Source organism: Psittacula echo, assembly GCF_963264785.1.
Source record: "Psittacula echo genome assembly, chromosome: 2".
NCBI lineage: Eukaryota > Metazoa > Chordata > Aves > Psittaciformes > Psittacidae > Psittacula > Psittacula echo.
In genome coordinates, this window is record NC_137737.1 from 22,587,821 (window position 1) to 22,607,408 (window position 19,588).

General features: G+C 41.0%; 1 protein-coding gene across 5 annotated transcripts in view; it reads left to right on the forward strand.

Annotated features, from left to right (window-relative positions):
• The window catches only part of RARB (retinoic acid receptor beta), a gene marked incomplete at its 5' end in the record, with an annotated part of 192,368 nt that overhangs the window by 141,421 nt on the left and 31,359 nt on the right, over positions 1-19,588 (forward strand). For all 5 annotated transcript variants that reach the window (XM_080610161.1, XM_080610162.1, XM_080610163.1 and 2 more), the window contains one exon: positions 3,843-3,984. In XM_080610161.1, the coding sequence (XP_080466287.1) occupies positions 3,843-3,984 (142 nt within the window). The remainder of the gene's footprint in view (positions 1-3,842; positions 3,985-19,588) is intronic.

Genomic DNA, 19,588 nt, shown 5'->3' on the forward strand with positions numbered 1-19,588 from the left:
GTGATGCTTTATGTCTCACAGATTATTTTTTTTTAAATAAATATATTCATAAGGCATTTTAGATTACAGCGAACTATTTGTGCTTGGTTTTGGCACAGCAGTGTCTCATCTCCCATCACAGGGTGTTAATTTGGGCAGAATGCTAAAAATATTTGCATTAAAAATTGTTCATGTAAATATTCAGCCGAATTCGTTTCCAGGTGAATGTATTACAGTAAGTAGGAGCTTGTTTTCCAAGAGCCAGTAGGTGCTAGAAGTTGATTAATAGTTGATTAATTTATAAACAATGGTGGTTTGCTGTCTCTGAATTTTCTGACTACTTCTTAAGGTTAGGTCCCATTCAGATTTTCTTGGGCTTTGAAGAAGCTGGTGACATTGTGAGATCAGATGGAAATCATCTGACAGAAATCAGATGGAGGAAAACTTAGGCCTGCTTCTAACTTTGCTATATTTAGTGAACAGGCCTGTGCATTATACCTGTGCTACCTGTATCCCGGCCTTGAAATGGTTTAAATGTGCTTTTCTGTCTAACCGGCAGCAAGCTCCCGTTCTGCCCACCCCGTGTCCTGCAGGGTTTTCTCTCACTGCAGAGCTGCAGGTAACCAAAGCAGGTGATGTCCAAACCCCCGCAGGGGGATAGACAGGACACTGTCTGGTTTTTAGCCCAGTGTCAGATTCACAAGATGTTTCTGAGCATGACCCTGCTTGCAAAACTTAGGGCTAAACAGGACAGGTTATGGAGGCGGGTAAGGAAATCAAGTCCTCACACTGCTTGCCTGCCAGTGCTTGAAATCCTATCACTCCCCCTGCAATGGCTTTGGTTTGGAGCTTGTATGCAAAGAAACAAAATCATATTTATAATCTAGGCATTCTTTTCAGTGCCTGCCTGAAGGAAAATTTAAAGATAAATCTTTTTAGTGATGCCTTGCTGAGGTTTTAAAATAAGCTTGCAACAAATCTCAGTAGACATAGTATTCCAGTGTTGTCTTAGGGAAGAGTACACAAGGAGTCGGCACTAACATACTGTTGAGACACATGTCGCTAGTTTTGGGCAGGACCACCTTAAACCTTTTTTTTTCCGCCTGAACATTTTATGTGAACAAGTTCATTTTTCTTTCTGTTTTGTGACTAGCTCCAAGAAGAAAATAAAATACAGGTGTTAAAAAGTAATTTGCAAAACAACAGCAAAGCTTCCACAGTTAATGTCCTCGTCTATATCTTTCATTCTGTAGGACATTGACTGTGGAGGTTAAGCTGTTGAAGAAACTGCCTTCATTTCCACCTGGAGATCTCTCTGAGTTTGTTCTTCTTTAGCCTTTTATACTAGTAATGAGTTCATGAATGCTTTATAATTGCTGTCTGCAGAAGTTGGATCACCTTTTTCTTTTGGACTGTGTGGTCAATGTTGTATGGTAATGACTGAAACAGCCTCCTCTGCTTTCCTTCCTGGTGGGCTGTAATTAAACCCTAGGTTAAAAGGATGCAGAACCTTGATCTAAATTACAGAACAACTGATCAGTCAGTGGGTATCACTAGCTACTGGTTGTATTTTGGTGAAATAGAGGTTTTATTTAGAGGAGGCTGTTTCCTCTTTTCTCTGTATTGGGTGACACTTTTGAAGCTCATATTTCGTTTCAAGTAGTGCCTGTGTCAGTAAAGCAGAAGTCTCTTGAGCATGGATGCATGGCAGCCTCTGCCCCAGAACATGTGCAGGCAAAGAGGAGCCTTTGGGGGTTGGTTTTTTTTGCAATTACTCCAGTTGTTCAGCATGATGAGTCAATTGACATGGTCATTTTTGTTTGTTTGAGCCATATTGTTTTCTCCCCTGTCGGGTTGGTGGTAGAAGAGTTATTCCATCTGTGACTGTGGGTGTTAATTTACGTGCAGCACTGGATCAAGCTGGGTGGCTTCAGGGGAAGATGCCAGTCTTGCCTTTCCCTACCTTTTTCCAGCTAAAAAGTGGTGACTGAATAAGCAATGCAGAGACCTTCGAACCAACACAGCTCACACCTTCTGTCTGTTGAATTAAACTAAAATAGGTGCCATAGACTCCTCACTGTTCTAGTTAGCGTCATCAGCAATTGCCACAGAGCTGGGCATCTCAATTAGGGGAATATCAAAGGAAGAAAGTAGTAAGTGAATATCACCATAAATTTTCTTCTTGGCATGTTGAAAAATGTACGCACGTTTGCCATGCTTTCCATTGCAAAGATTCAAGCAGTGTTAATGATCAAAAGGGTGGAATATAAAATAGCCGTGTTATTGATGATTTAAAGAGTTTTAATTGTCTAAACAAATAGCTTTAAATTCTTCTGTGTTTAGAGCTTAAGGAAAAGAAAGAAGAGTTTTTATTTACCTCTTTGATGGTAGTATCAAGTATGTTGTAAGTCAGAGGAGCTAACCTCAGGATGAGGCTTGCCTGTGCAAGACCTGCAGAAAGGGATTACATGATTAAAATGACACTTTTCAGTTCAGAGTGAATTTGAGGTATTTTCATAACGTTAGCATCTATATCATGTTGGGTGTGCAAGGAATTTATAGCCAACCCTTACTGACTCTGCCTGCCCTACCACTCCCTGATCATATGGCCAGAAACTCTCCTAGTTAGCTCTGAACAATAGGGGTTTTGGCCTTTTTACTACCTGCATATCTTGGTGGGTGTTTCTAGGAGAGCCAGTTTTATAGCTTACCATGACTGCATTTTTAGACAAATGCATTGTGGGCATGGAGCTATCATCTGCTGCATGAAGTTAGTGTTACCCTGTAGGGTGTAAACATGTGGCTCATTGAAGATTTTTAACCTCTCAAGCTCTCCAACAAATATTAAATTGCAGACTGTTCTTCCATAATGCTATGATGTTGACTGAAATTTGACCCTGGTGCTTGCTGAAATGATTTTCAAAATCTGAGTGAGAAGGTTAAATAGTGCTGTCAAATTTCCAAATCTCTGTTGCAGAAATGCTTTCACTGGATATCTATCTATGGGTTGAGATATAACTGTAATTGCCTTTTTGTTGTTTTTTTTCCTCTTCATTATTACATGGTATATCTGAAGCTTGGTTTTTCATGCAGATAGAGAGGCGTTTTTTTCCATGCCTCCTAACCTTTATAGCTGGTTTTCTTGCTTTTATTTGTCAGAGGAACCCAGTCAAATGGTGTTCCTTAAGTATAAATGAGACCTCTAGTTTTCTTTAATTTCTGTTCAAGATCAGTGTAATTACTTGATTATTTTCACAGCTGTATCTGAATAATAATAAAAAAAGCTGTAATTGGCACCTTTTGCAAGTTCAAAACTCAATAACCTGATGCTGGAACTCTTCCACCTGCAGAAGCCTCATTAATTGCTGTCGGAGTTCCAGCAGCTGAGAGACCTGGGTTTCTCTTTTTACGTGCAGCATTCAAATTAGGGAATCTCTGCAGCAACAAAAATAGATGGGACCTTCAGGCTGAAAGAGGCTGTTGGTTGTTGGATGAGTATTTGCCTTCCAAGTGGATCTGTTAAGAAGGCTGTTGTTTACCAAACTCATTACTACAGTCATAAGCCAAAACTATTTTTGTTTGAGCTTTTTTGTAAAATCTGGGACTTAATTTTCTGAATGCTGTTACTAGTTCTAGTTTTGTTTATTTTGGCCATAGGTTGCATTATTTAATTAGTTTTTATTTAAGACAAGAGTCTTCTGTTTGAAGAAACAGTACTAAATTATAAGAAGACTGAGTCTTTAAAGATGCCATACTTGAGCCGTAACTTTGAATTTATTTTGTTATTTTAAAGCAATGTTAGTGCCTGTTTCTAAGGGTTATGGGAAGCTCAGAAGTTTGATTTCTTTTTTTCTTGATTCTAGGGCTTTTTCCGCAGGAGCATCCAGAAGAACATGGTTTACACATGTCACAGAGATAAAAACTGTGTTATCAATAAAGTTACCAGAAATCGCTGCCAGTACTGCAGACTACAGAAGTGCTTTGAAGTGGGAATGTCCAAAGAATGTAAGTTGTCTTCAGAAACAATTCATTGTTTGTCATGTCATATATATATATATATGGCAGTCCCAAGGGAGAAAAGTATTTTGCCATTATGTTCTTGAAACCACTATCTGCATTTGTATGCCGAGAAAGGAGTATAAATTTTGTACACAACTTCAGACCTGTACTTAATGAACTTTGCAGCCTAAATGCCATCAGTTAAGAACTTTTACTGCAACACACTGCCTGTGTGGGTGTAAGAACGCCTAAGTGGATAATTTTGCCAGGTTTTCTAAAGGAACTAGTGCAGAGATTCTTGCTTTAGAATGGATTATCTCCCATGTGCTCTAGAAATAGCTTCTTGGGGCAAGGGTGTAAGCGCAACAGCACTGGCTTCTTAAGCTTCTTAAGAGTTTTCCATCCTTCCTCTGCCCTGCAGACCCACTCATGGTCTTGCTAGGCCTGAGGTCAGCGCGGGCTATTATTTCATGAGGGTTTCCTGTTGGCAGGAAGCAGCCTTCTTCAGCCTTACTCCTTCTCCCCTGTGCCCATGCAGGTGCTTGTGGCAGGGGTTTTTCTCTTAGCAGTAGCGCCAGTTTGTGCCCTTTTACAAAACTGATGGTAAAACGACCTTAAGTCTTCTGTTCTTTCTAGTTGGAGTCTCTCCAAAAGGTAAAACAAGCTGGCAGTCCTCTTCTAAACATGCAAAGCCACTAAACCTGATTATGTAAAGGTGCTGCCAAAGGATTTTCCTCTCCCTTCTGTTCTAGAAATCACTGGTTTGCCCTTTAAATTAATGTTTTAAAATATTTAGGTAGAAATCTGTGATTTCTCTTTTTTTAGGTTATCGATATCCCTGTCAAGCATGAAATGTAGCTAAAAATGCCTTCTCAAATCCCTATCTATGGGGTAATGATTCTGAAACCTTCTCAGTTTTGATTGGAATGATTGCAGTAGCAAAAAATCTTTTGTGTAGTGATTTGCTTGATTGTTGAGGGATTTTGCCTCTATCAGGGATGTTCCTGATTTTAGTCGATCAATTCCAATAATAAACACTTCCACACTCTCCTTCCTCTCCTCTCAGAGGAAGTGTTGAGGAGCAGAGAAAGAACCGGGTGCATCTCTAGGACTTATTTGCAGCGTTTCCGGATCCTTTTCATGGAAATCTGAAAATGCTGTTATTGAAAAGAGCCAAGATCAAGTTTCAACTAAAGAGGAGCTCTTAGAATTTCGATGATTTCACTGTCTTTGCTGGGTTTTCTAGTTTTCTCATGTGCCTGAAGTGCACTTATCTATAATTATGTGTAGTTTTACTGGAGTGCAGACCATCATGGGAGTAAAGTAGAAGGTAGACTTATATACAAAGATGCACATAGATATGAGATTGAAAGAGGTGGATTTTGTTGATAGGTATTTGATCACATAGATATCTGTGCACATGAAGCTTTTTTTTTCCTTGATAAAAACAGTATAATGCAGTTTGGAAGAGAAGAAAAAACACTTTTTTTACCTGAGGGCTTGTTGATCTTGAATTCTTAAGGATTTTTTTCATGATGTGAATAGTAATCTTATTAAATGCTGTAACATCTCACCAGAGTAGGTTTTGGAAATATCAGCAGTATTTCCAACATATTAACCAAAGTTACTTTGGGTAAAGTATAAAGATTTTATGCCTTTTGGATGATGGATTGTTTTCTGCCATAGGGTAGCTGGAGCTTTGCCAGCAGAAGTTAAGGTTTTGGTCTGCCTTTTTCTTTGGGTGAACTGAGTGAAACTGCCCTTTGGCAGTTGCCTTTATCTCAAACCACTACAGGCACTGAAAGGAGGATAGCAGGTTGGAGGGGGAACAGAGGACACTGGGGAGGAGTGAGGGATGTCCTCTGGCTGCATTTCTGTAGAAGGCATTTGCAAAGGAATAGAGAAATTATTTAAAATGTCATCAGTTTGAATGCAGCATATCTTGTCTTCTGGGTTTAAGAACTAAGTCTGAAGTTATTCCATGTTATCCCTTCATAAACAGGAGCATTTGATCTCTTAAGAGATTTGAAAAACTATTTTCTTATTTCACCTTCTTTCATACATGTCTCGAGGTTTCTGCTGTGCTTCTTTAGAAGTTTATGTAAACAAAAGCACATTTATCAGTGGGCTTTTTCTTACCAAATAAAGGTTTTTCTTTTACCCTGGTACCTTATTCACATTTTGGTTTTCTGTCTTCTGTTCCCTTGTAACATGAAAGCCATGAACAAAGGACAGAGAAAAGTATCAGGGAAGTCTCATAAGGAAACAAGCCTACAATGCTCAGAGCAGTCCCAAATGGGGAAATAATCGTGGTGGGCAGCTGCAAATAGGAACCTCAAGATCTGTTCCCAGGAGCAAAAGAGGAGTAAATGCAGAGTTTCAGTATACAGAATAATCTGCTTAGCGCTACAGTTCTGTGTTTATTTGTTCTGTCTTTAAAGGGCAAAAGTACTTGCATATGTGACACTTTTTAAGCTTAATGAGCGTTACACACAATCATCAGAGATAAGATGAGAACTGGCTGCCTAGCCAATGTGATAGGTAAGCTTTTAAGAATGGAGGTGCAGTGTTTTGGAAGACAAGAGGTACTGAGTACTCCTTGTATGCTTTTATCTTGTTTTAGGGAATGAAGTGAGATAAAAGGAATGCACCACATTTGCATTTCTTTATAGATTGTTTTGTTCATGCAGGGGAAAAAAGTTATCTTTGACCTCATGTTACTCCCCAGATCTGATCAAGAGAGGTCAATAACAAGACTGCCTCCAGGGCAGGAATGGAGTTATTTGCCTTGTGATGGTATCTGCAAGACCCACTGACACTGGATCCCACCAATGTAGGGACTGTCTTTCACTATGCAGTCACTGTTGCAAAAGGTTTGTGCTCCAGGTAGACAAAACAAAGGGTGTGAGGGGAAACAACTTAGTGATGACTGTTTTATCATCCTGCAGTGGGGCAAAACACAGCTTGAAACAAAGCCCTGCTGTCTTTCATCATATCCCTGTCTTTCTGAAACTCCTGAGCTTGTGTCCCTGCAGCCTGACTTGTCCCTAAACACTTGGAGCCAGCCACTTCACCAGCATTGCACTGGGTTTTGGATTTGTTGTATGGTTGTCCCACATCAGTTCATGCATCCACATGCACCATGCGAGTGCTCCGCAGTGTGTAGGTGCAGGTGAGGCTCTGATCCTCACTCCAAACTATTTCTGTCCTCCTTACCCTTCCAGCCTGTTAATTTTTTTAATTAATATGTAGACACAAATGGTGATTACACAGGATTTTATTGCTGCTGCTGAAGTAGGAAGGCTACTAAGGCTGACAGTGGCTCATTATGTGATGGAGAGCCTTAGGAAACTAACCTTTGCCCTTCTATTACGTGATCTCTAAGCTGATGTTGAAGCACTATCCGTGGCCTGACCCCAGGTGTCAGCAAGCAGCACACTGTTGCCTGGATGCACGGACCTTGGTCCTCGGGAGCTGGAGAGGGGTCACGCATACAGCACTGCCTCCTGCAATTAAGGGAGAATGCAGGAAGCTGGGCACAGCTCTCGAACAATAATGGAATCTTTCAAGCAGAATGCTGGAACATATGCTTTCTAAGGTGAAGCCTACCCTTAAAACCTAAACTGGGTTTACTGCAGGGTACAGGCGGGAAGAAAATGGAACTTCCTTCTGCCACAGCTGCTCTGCCTAGCCCAGCAACTCTTCCACTTCAATCCTCTCTTATGAAATTTGCAGGCAGCAAGGACTGTGACTGTGCTTGATGATCGTTGGAGTCCCTCTCAGACGCACACCCAGCCCGCATACCAGGGTCTGATGCAGAGAAGTCTCATCAGCAGTGTGCTCTAATAGGGCAAAATTATAAAGGCACAGAATTATTGTTCCAGATTGCTTCAGTGCACTGAAGTGTAAATCTGCTTACAATTAGTCTCTCTGGAGGGAGGGAAGGAGGAAGGGAGGGAATGCAGGGAAATTACCATGAAGTGGAGAGAATCCAGATTTTGTGCTCAGTATTTATTTTAGTTTGGTTTGGTTGGGTTTTTCTTAAACTTGTACAGAAATGTCTGATACTCGTTGTTACAGACTTGAAAGTCTTAGAACACTTGAATGTTCATGCTTCTCGGAACATATGATTTCATTCTGCTCCTGAGTAATAGAATGAATTGATATACTTATTTTAATTCTGGTTTTAAATTGGCAATCAGGAAACGGAAGCTTAAAGAACTGTCGTATTTGTATTTTTCATCTTAAATTCCTGTTTCATTTTCTTTTAGACTCCTTAGTGAAGTGTGTTTCCATCTCCAGTGAGTGTCTAGTCAGCATAGCTGTGTTTGAGAAGTGCATGCAGATTCCACTGATGTAATTTTAAAGTGTGTTAATTAGAACACATTAAATCTCTGTTCAGAATATTTTACTGAGAACTGAACTGCTTTTTATATTTATAGCCAAGAGAAAGCACTGGATTTAAGAAATATTTCTGCTTTGCTATGGGCTAGATTTTTAACTAGATGCCTAAATACCACACAGTGGCTGGGGGCTTTTTCAGGAGTTCCAGCATAGTTGCCTCGCCTGCTGACGCGACATGCTTTCTCCAGAGGCACGAGCTAAATATCAGAGTGGAAATCACAACCTCCTGAATTCTGTGCTGGGACTAACTCCTCTCTCTAAACATTACAAGCTGATTAGACTGGCTTTCCTATCTTGAGGCGTGAAAATGGTAAATTTTTTTACACGGGCTGGGGGACCTAGTATTGTAAGTGTTTTGAAGGTGAAAGATTGTGAAAATACCAATTCTGAAGAGATTGAGTAAATAAATAGTGGGGAAACCATGCTCCCGCCGTATAGATCACAGGTTTTTCATTCTGTTCATTAAGGTTGGATATTTATTTTTTCATTCAGTTGCCTATGACATAGGAATGCTTGTATTTATTTTCAGGCTGAAAAGGTGGGAGCTTTTAAGAGTTAGTCCCAAATTCTCAGTATCACAGATGGGGAGATGTTTTAAGGTGAGAGCAAAGCCGACATGAAGGGTTTCCTGCTAGAAACCCCACAGTGCACTAGTATCAGTCTGTCCTCTGGCAGAGATAATGCACACTTTGCTATGCAGGGTGGCTGAAAATGATTTCCATACAATTAAAATTCTTTTGTAGAGAACTGGGTTCTATTCTTCTTATTACACATTGTTTTCTATGGTTAAACAAACATCGCTTGCTTTTCACATTGGTTTGGTGTCTTCAAAAAAGCAGGTCTGGTTTTCTTTTCTCCTTTTGGGGTCTGCCTCTTTTGTGTGTCAGCCTTTCCCCATGATTTTGCATGGCTTTCACTTGCCAGCTTTAATGTTTAAAGGAGCAACTTAGATTGAATGTTATTATCCATAATTTACTCTATGTTCTGTGAAGATGGTTATGTAATAGCAATAATTGCATCAACTCACCTAATGAGCTTTCCCTCCAGTGCCATGTACAGCAGATTAATAGCCCATGAATTCATTTGCAGCTCATTGTGCTTCAGAAAAGTATTTCAGGCAGCAATTAATAAACTGCTAAAGAAAATAACATAAAAATGATTTTTTTTTTATTATGTTCACTCTCCAGCTGAACAATTTATTGGCACCTTTCATGATGCTGCTAAGTAAATTCTCTCCTAATTCTTCAAGCAGAGCATGATTAGTGAACCCTGCTCAACTCAAGACTGTTTGGTAATTAGTCTAATTTTTATATCCTGAAATGTTAGGGAAAAGTATGAATAGTGTCTTAAGGTTCTCTTTTTCTTCTGTTCACTGCCTTTTAGGCTTTACGCAAAGAGCTGTAACTTTAAACCATAACACACTACTGCTGCAAGTTTATTTTTTTCCCCTTTCTTGTGTAGAAAACCCATAATAAGAACTGAAGACCTTGGCCAATAAACAGCCCCTGGCACTGTTTCTGCACTGCCTGTTGTCAGCTCCAGAGTCCCATACCTCCCAAGTGGTGGGATGGAGTCCAGAGCAGGGACCCTGGCAGGGTCATGGGTGCTGCTGCTGCCCCATGGGAAGATAAACCAGGGGTTGAATGCCAGTGGGAAGGCAGATGCTGGGAGAAAGGCATGGAGAGAGAGAAGAGATCAGGGAAAGTCCAGTGTTTTGCAGCATAAGAAGGAATTGAACCCAGTAGGAGAAGAGCAGCAGTGAGATGCCAGGGCTTTGGCCGTCTCTGTAGGGGAGGTGTCAAGGGAAAGGGAGCGACACCATTGCATATGGCCAATATAGCCAGGCTGCCCTAGAATTACTTTTTCCATGCCTTTTTTTGTTGTTGGTTGGTTTTGATTGAACACCTTTATCAAGTTTTTAATATTTTACATAATTTCCTTTTCAAAAGAATCAGCTATCTTCCCCCCATCCAAAAGAAACAGTAGGCCTTGGCTTGCCTTTAGAAGTAGTAAAATATATCTATATTTTAAAACCTTTTCCCTCATTTTGGGCTCTTGAGGACTGAGTAAGCATAAAGGGAATTCCTTCAATAACTTCATACAGAGATTGATTACATGTCCTCAGCTGGAAGGTACATTAAGGCTTATTCACTAAGGTATAGCTATCGTGGTGAACTTTCATCGCTCTCTGCTGTCTCTATGACAACATGGATCCTGGCAGAAGTTACCAGGGCTGGTGTGTTCTCTGCAGCCCTTGTCTGCATCCATCAGTCTTAGTCCTCGGCAACTGTAAATGTGTGCCTCTCAAGTTTTTGCTTAACAAGGTGTTTTATTAAAGTTGTGACACCTCTAAAGTTACTTTGCTAATCATTTGTACTGCAGTACCTGACCATGCTTTTAAAGAGATGTGCTTTAAGAAAGGCAAAAGTGTCAATAGATATTAGTGGACTTTCTGAACACCACTTGATGTTGTTCCACGGAAGAAATTCAGCGGAATGGCAGACAATCACTGTACAAGTAACTTTTCTTTCATTATAGATGAAACTTGGAGGTAACTAGAGCCAGTGAAAAGTCTAATGTGTACAGTCTAACTTCTCCTTACACCTGCAGCACACTCCGAAGAAGTACATGTTAATGGTCAGTGGCTCTAGCAAAGTCCTCAGACTTCATTGAACCTTTCTTTCTTTAAAAGGAGCACATTTTAATCAGAGCCCATGGAGTGGCTAATGCCTATCAGTTGATGCTAGCAGCTCAGGTTTCTGATGGTTTTGCAATGTGCCACCTTCTCCAGAGGTCTGGCTCTTCCGTGAGAGCATTAGTGGCACTGACACAACTGGAACTTCCCATTTTTTTTATTTCAGACCTTTGGGATCTTTTAGGGATTGTCAATGTGCTTTCCTTAGTCAGCTTCCTAGTAAATATCTCTACAAAGCTGCTTCTTAACATGGATCTGGTTGTTTCTGTAGCCTTTTTCTGTTAATTCTTGTCCCCGCACTTTGGGTTTGGTATGTCCATTGGCAAGTAGTAGCATTAATCTGGATTGCACGTATAAAGACACTGGCTCTATGCATTCGTGTTGCCATTGCAGGTAGCCTTTGCCTCTTCTTGAGTGTAGCATTCCAGCCTCTTTCATGGCAGGCAAAACCCTGGATTACCCTGTCTGCCTTGTGCTGTGCTGGGCGGTGCTGCTGTAAGAGCAGATGGGAAATCTGGAGATAACCTGGCTCTGCTCAGTTCGTGCACTCCGAAGCATGGGGCTGAGGCCACACTTGCTTGGTCATGCAGATATAACTGCTGAGACCCCAATCCCATGACCTCAAAAGCTTTGTTTCAGAGCTTCCATTCTTCCTTTATGTACTCAGTTCACTGCTTTGTATTCTTCATTCAGATCATTTTCCTGTTCAGAGGCACAGGCATCTTTGATGCATCTCTTTCTCCTAATTGCCATTGCACCATGTGGGTTGTACTTTCTATACTGGCACCTTGTGGCTTCTTGTCTATTTTGTTTTTTCTCTGATGCTGGTTTTTATTTTGGGATGTTGATCTGAAGGATGGAGAAATGACGATGAGATAAATATCAGTTTGGGAATGAGCAAATGGCCAGTGTCCTGAAGCTAAACATGGATTATTTGGTTGTCAGGCCAACCTGAAAATGTTATCTACAGTAGCCAAGGTTCATGAGAAATGCAGTAAATTGTTCCCAAGAGTTCTAGGAAATCTGAACTGCAGCAATCCAAATATGCCTGAAGGACTTGGTATCAGATGAGGCACATATTTGGTCCTTCCACTTAGAAGGAACATCTTCCTGATGATTTATATCTGCAAACTTACTACTTTGTTTTCCTGGTGATCACTTACTGGAGATGGTCTTGCATGGAATAGGTGCCTCTGCAGAAGGCAAAGAAACAAAACTCATGCGGCCTCTCAGTGGAAAGCAGCTCCTGTGCCGATGGTGTGGAAGACAGAAAGCAAGCGCTTGGAAACCAGTAAGCTCTCAAAGACGTTTTAGGAAGATTGCTACATAAGTAGATGAGTCCATGAATTTCCCTCTGCTGCTGTCAGGCTCTTATGGCTTGCTTTCATCCATTGTTTGAATTGTTAGAGCAGAGGGAGTTTTCTGTTGCTGTGCCTGTGATAAGCCGGCTGACACATTGCAGCTCCTCTGGCTGGGATGCTGGCCCTAGAACGGCAGTCTAAAAATAGCCTTGATTTAGCTGGACATGGTATCACATGCTCAATTTAAATACATCAGAACAGTTACTCTCCAGTTCTTCAACACTCGTGTGGGAAGTGTACAGGATTTTTTAAAGTTAGATGGCATACAAGCAGTGGAAACACCCTTCTATCCTAACTTAAAACACTCAGCTATGAAATACTATGAAAGGAAAAAGAAAGATTGTAAGGTATTGGGATTTTTAATTTCCTTTGGTCCAAAGTGAACAGGATTGGTTTTGCCCCGTCTCACCTTACTGTGGTACTTGGTTGCATGCTTGCATGTTTCTGAAATCTCTTAAATTTTTAAATCTAGGTCTTACCAAAAGTCTGCCAGTCAAACCACAGCTCTGAAAACTGACTTTAACAAGTTGTAGCATAAAGCCCTACAGGCAATGCCTGTGGCTGATAGGCACTTAGTCAGCTGTGGGATTGGTTCTCAGTGCTCTGCATCCATAACCAGTTGCTTATTGTTGATATAAACAGGTTTGGTAAGTAAATGTTGAGGGAAATTATCTGACTTTTGAAGACATTTACCTGAATTTCAGAGCTAAAGCTAAGTGGAATTCTTCCTTTCCCCTGGCAAAAAGTGCAACAGAAAGCAAACATGCTTTTAGTTGGATTACAGGCATGGTTAGTCATCTGACAGACAGTTTTAATGGAGTCAGAAAGACATGCTGGGGAAACATGCTGACCTACTTTTCTTTCTTTTGCTCTCTTCCTTTTGCTCTTTCTCTCAACTTTTAAGCAAGTCAGATGTTAATTTTAAAGCTCCCCATAGCTTTTGCTGAAGGAGCTGATTTTGCAATTAATTTATTTACACTTCTGCATGGGGTACAATAGATGGTTTTGGTAACTGAGTTTCATCAGGTTGTTTTCATTTCTGTTCAGAAATCAGGTTACATCTGAGAAACCCATGTTTTTCCTCTTTTCCAGGACAAAGCAATCAGCTCCAAGTTAATCAATGATTTAAGTCCAATCCTCTGAGGGAGGACTTTACAAACCATTTAAAATGACAGATGAACAAAGGGTATTCTATTTGTATCATTTTTAACGTATTATATTTTTAAGCATTTTTCATCTTTAAACTTGTGGCAAGAACTGACAGATAGCGTCACATGTTTGCATTTGGGATTGTTTTTTCCAATGTTAAGTAGGTTGGTGATCCATTGTCAGTGTTTTCTTGGAAGGAAAACTTGGTGTTTTTAAACCTGGGAAACTCTTGACCTTAAAACCTCAGAGACTGAAACAAAAGCATTAAATTGGAAAATTCAGCAATGTGAGTGGATTAAAACATCACAAACAGGAATACCAAATCGGATGATAAGGCAAAGCTTTTTTCAAAAGCTGGAGGCATCACCTGCAGCTTGTCTTTAGCAACAGGCACACATGCAGTTCATCAAATAGCTCAGGGGTGCCAGGTTACTGCCTCTCTGGCAGAGAAATGGGCTTTACTCCCTTGCCAGCAACAGAGCTTTGGAGAATATATCACCATGCAGTTGAAGGAGGAGTGGGAGAGGTCATCATTCCTTGACTCACCTGATGATCCAGAGACACTGTTTTCACCTGCTCTGTTTGCTCCTATTTCCATCACTAGTAGGTTTCCCACTCTCAGTCAGCCCTGGTGCAATGGGTGGTGCTGCAAACCCTTTGATTCTTCCCATCTCTCCTGAAAAAAAATCTGGCTTCCTTGTTTTTAGTTTAACTCCCAACTAGCTGATTACAGTTTGTGTTATGGAAATAGTAGTACAATGTAAGAGAGGTAGAAAAAATTGAAATTTTCGGGAATTGCAAGAGGTTATGGGGAATAGTAGTACATTTCAACGAATCCACAAGTTATGTGTACACTTATGAAGCATATTATTTTAATTGAGTTCATAGTTGTGTACTTTTAAGAGAATGTCTCAGTGGCAGAATGAAGATTGAAATTTATTTTTTATCTTTTTAAAAATTAAGTATGTATTTTGGCTAACATATGAGAGCTGTTTTCTCTAACTCAAGAAGACTGAAATTGGCACAGCAAGGGTTTTAGCCATTTTGTAACCTCGAGGCATCAGCCTAGGTGTGCTCTTATGTGATGAGCTGCTGTACAGTGTGTGTTCAGCATCCCTGGCTGCATCATAGCTTTGTGAGCTCTTTCTTACATACAAGGAGTGTCTTCCCCCATTTTTCTTGCCATAGTACTTCTAGGTGCCCTGTAACACAGTTTATTTTGATTCCAGTGGAGAGACAATGGGGAAGAGCCACTCAAAAAGGTGTCACTACTGAAATTTCATCAAGGTGGGTTTTTTTTTCTGGTACAGAAGAATCATTGATACTGGAAGACAGAACATCCGATTTAGTGAAGCTTGAGTTGCTCTCTCACAATATTGGTCTGCTTCTGTTGGGCAGGGAGCAAGCCAGGGCTCTTGTGGTTCAAATTAGATGTGTCATAAAGATGGGTGTGGAAATCCAGAGCTCATTGTGTGTTTGGTCTTGTAATCCATGCTGTACAATACCACACCGTCTGGTTATCCTCTTTAAGAGCTCAGGGATCAAACCTGTATGGTCCAGATCCCTGTGACAAGTGACATGGAGAACTGTTAGTTCGTAAGAGCCTTTTGACAGCATTTTTCTTCAAGAAGGATGCTTGATTTTCCCCTTTCTGTAGTTTGGAAGAGAACCTCAATGCATACTTTTATTTTTCTCTTTGGAGGCCTTTTCAGGTGAGTGCTGCTACTAAATCAGAGCAATTTTAAATAATTTTAAATTGTACAAATAATTAAAAAGAGAACAAATAAAAATACAAGAGTAGTAGTTATTAAGAAAAAGAAACCCCATTTTGTTTATCTCCCTCCCATAGCAAAATCAAAAATACACAGGGAGAGAAGAAAATGAGCAGAAATACTTACTGACCAGCCTGATGCAGTGACCGTACAAGGAGAAAAGAAATACTTTATCCATCTAATTCTGAAGAAGGCTTAAATCCTGTTTGTCCTAAAGAGAGAGTCAAAGCCTTTTCATGGCAGTTATTCCTGTTGTTTTCTAAATCAGTTATGGCTGTTTCACATGTTTATGAGGACTATGTTTTCCTACTAGATTTCAAGCATGGCAAGGTGTGAGCACATATAAACCCATACAGGCACATCAGCTGCCTCCCACAGGGTATACAGTTTTAAGCCCCGTGTGTTGTGGGGTCTTCTTTCTTGGCTGGGGGGATAAGGTGGGGAAATAACCCTATGGTAAATGAACCTTGCAGTAATGAAGGAGGAACATGTAAAAATATTCCCTAGAAAACAGGGTGTGGGAAGAATGAGGCAATTAAGACGAATCGCTAGATATTCTGTCTTAACAGGTCATTATATGTATTTTTAATGAGTATTTAATCTCTAATGCTATGTGATGGATTAGAAAAGAGGGAAAGTCAGGCCTCTTTCTGTGCATACTTTCATGTTTCCCCTTCAGTGAACATTTTCTCATGGCAAATTGTTTAACGTGAACTGGTTGGAGGTGTTCCAGCACAACAGAGCTTCACTGAGGAATAACACTGGGTGCAATTCCAAAATGCAGAGTTGTCAGCATCGTGTTGTGCTCAGATTTGCAAAATCTCAGGATGAGTTATGAGGCAGGGTTGTTGGTTCCTGTCTTCCATGCTGTGTGTCCTAGCCCCACATGGCCTGGGGATCTGGGGCAGTCCTGCAGCTGCTTGGGAGGTAGATGTTCATTGTCACATTCGGGAACTGAATAAATCTCTGCTTTTGGAAATCCACATTTTCAGCCAGTGCTTCCCATGGGGGTTGTAGCCCAGGAACAATATCCTGAGAGGACGTCATAAAAAGCCTTCTATAAGTATGCCTTGCATCAGCACATGACAGAGTCTTGGAGAAGTGACCCTAGCTGAAAGGAGGTACCGAACCTATGTATTATGAGTTAAGGGCCTAATCCCATGTTGAAGGACATGAAAGGTTAGTCATTGATATCAATGAGATAAAAAGGGGGTAGAAACCACTAGTTAATTTTATGCTGAGTAGTCATTTGTAATGTCAACTGGGGACCACCATCCTCAGTTAGTTAAGGAGTAGCTGTGTGTTGAATTCAGCCTTCTTGCCCAGCTCTTGGCTTCCCTTTCAGATGTCATCTCATGTCCAAGTTGCGTCCTTTGTTTTCATAGAGAAGTCTGGGAAAACTAGGTCAGTTTATCCAAGTAGAAATTATTATTTTATTGGGTTAACTCTGTGATGACCTGCTGCCTGTTTGCCTTCTCAAAATGAACTCCCTTGTGTGCAGTAAGTCTTGCACTGGAAGTTGCAGAGGCCTCAGTAATCACTTTGATTTCAAATCAACAATAAAAAGGCTGCTTTTTTTAGTATCTTGATGTTTTCTGGAAAGAAGCATCTGGCTTTGCTCCTTGTATGGTCACTATATCAGGCTCGTCTGGTGTACTATGGAAGTGTTTAATGTAAAAATATTATGTGCTGGCGTTACTGAGGATATTTAAAAGATCTTATGTAAGAATCGGGATTTGATGCTGTTTGACCCTGGCTGGCAGAATTAGGCTCTGCAGTTACTAGTATACCTTATTTCTAAATAATCTGGTCCACTTACTCCTGCTATTTCAGAACTTCAGCTGCAGACAAGAAAGCCATTTTTTTTCTTTTTTTTAAATGAAAGAGTAGTTTTAATGTATTTTAAAGAATTTCTTTGGCATTGTACATAAAAGATAAAATATATCAAAATAGACAGTCTGATAATTAGGTGCAGGCTTGTGGAGTGATTCTTGTCATAACAGGAACGCTGAAACAGCTGAGGTTGCTGCAGGTGTGTTAGGGGAATTCGACCCTGTAATGCCATGATGCTTCTGCTGCTACATAAAGGAGAAGCACAGATGTGTGGAGAGTCTGCATTAACAGATGAAAAGCGGTATTTCTGTGTGTGAATTATGGATGGCGTAGTATTTATTAAACACACAAGCAACGGCCTTTGTCTCCCAGGCAGTTTTTGCTTTGAAGAATCACGTTAAAGCCTGCTGCTATCCTAGGCACAGAGATCCAAGGCATGAGCTGAGGATTCAACTGCTGCAGGTTAAGCCCCACAGGGGCTCAGCACCAAGTGAAGCCATGCACGGGCAGAAAGGGATGTCCTGTCTGGCAAAAAACCTGGGTGGCAGATGCATTTCAAGTGCCTCAGCTCTCAGGTGGAGCATTTTGGGGTGGGCAGTGAGATGCTAAAGCTGTGTCAGGAGCCAGCTTCAGCAGGGCTTTTATGGGAATCCGGTGACGTTGCCAGCTTGGTGCTCCCAGAGCATGCTGGCTGGCTGGCTCATCTTGTACTTCGCAAAATCCTGTGAATGGAAAGAAAAAGAAACCCCCTGACTTCACTCCTTTCTTTCTCCTTAAGTTAGTTTGGGGGGGGGGGGTGGGGGGAGAGGCGGGGGAGAAGGTCTATGTAATTAAAAAAAACAAAACAAAATGATGAGCAAATTTGCTGATTCTTTAACAACAGGATAAAATGCAGCGAGATGCCATATTATTGCTTGTTGGTTTACCATTTGATGAAACCTTTCTTTTAGTATTATGGCAAATCAGCTTTAGTGACAGGTACTGTTAATTACAAAATCTGGCCCAGCTGCACTCCCAAGTCCATGGCAGTTGCAGCTCCTGCCCCCCAGCTGTGCTGGACAGCACGTCAATGTGAGGCTTAAAGTCAATTTTTTCGGTGCTTTTAGGTCCACCTAATGTAATACAGTTCTGGACAGGGAGGTTGAGTATGCCTGTGGAGCTGCACACACTGTATCCCCCCTGCACACCACCAGCCCTGGCACCTTGAGAGCTGGAAGTAACCTCCTGATCTTTATTTTATTTATTATTTTTAGTAGTAGGAGTATCAACGAGCCTTTGCTCTTAGGAAGGAATTTGTGCAAGTTCATAATGGCATGTTTTCCACATTAGCTTCAGAGGAATAGGTAAATAGTAGCTGAGCTATTACTTTGCTTTCATTATCCCTGCCCTAGCAGGAGGCCAGGGCTGCAAGCTGCCAAGGCTGTAACGCAGGCTAATGCTGAGATTCAAGACTATGGCTCCCTTTCTTAAGATATGCCGGGAACAACTGTTCCTCTACCTTCATGAGTTCAGTTTATGGCTGTGGGAGGCAATGTGTTCTTTGTGCTTGATGAAGTACACCGTACACGCAGGCCTCTTCATATGTGTTGTCAGTTGGCAGCTCTCTCACTAGATGCACCTTTACACAATTGCACAAGGCACCAAGAGGTACAAATGTGAAATTTAGCCTTGCGGGCAAAAAAGAAATGAAACCTAGGTATGAATGCAGTGTTAGCCATCTGCAGGTACAGATATGAGAGCTGATCTCCCACTACGCTACTGTAGTTTTACACTAATAGGACTCCGCTGCAATCGGCGGAGTAGCACCACTGCAAGAGGAAAACATCAGTGGTGATAAGTTGGGGCTGTTATTTTTAATTCTGGGAGATAATGTAGGGTCGAACCCTGTTTGGAAACTGCATTCACTGCATGAAACCTGAACTTCTGCTCTTCCTTCTGGGGAGCCATTGCCCTGGGGACTGAGCAGCCATGTGCAAGCAAAGGGAAGAGGTGTTCCAGCACACCTCCTTTGTAATTTTTCTATTTGTTGTCCCATAAAGTCATATGCAATCAATTTGTCCCATAGGTGAGACTCATGTTTCACTGAATGAAATGTGCTTATTATGGGAAGTTGTTGTTTTGAAGGAGTCTATTAATGGCATTGTCAGGAAAGAGGTTGTAATTTGTCATGGTAGGTAGCTTTCCAGTTAAGTAAAAATCAAGTCATGTTCTTTTACTCTGTGTGTGTTAGGATGAGAAATAGCTGCAACAGATTGAAGTATACAAAGTGCTGCCATCAGGCCAGGCAGCATGCAGGAATAGAGAGCAGTGTCTGGTCTTAGCTTACAGCCATGCACTTCCCTGGCCATCAGCAGTCCTAGATATTGCCCAGCTAATTGAATAGATAACTTTGGATA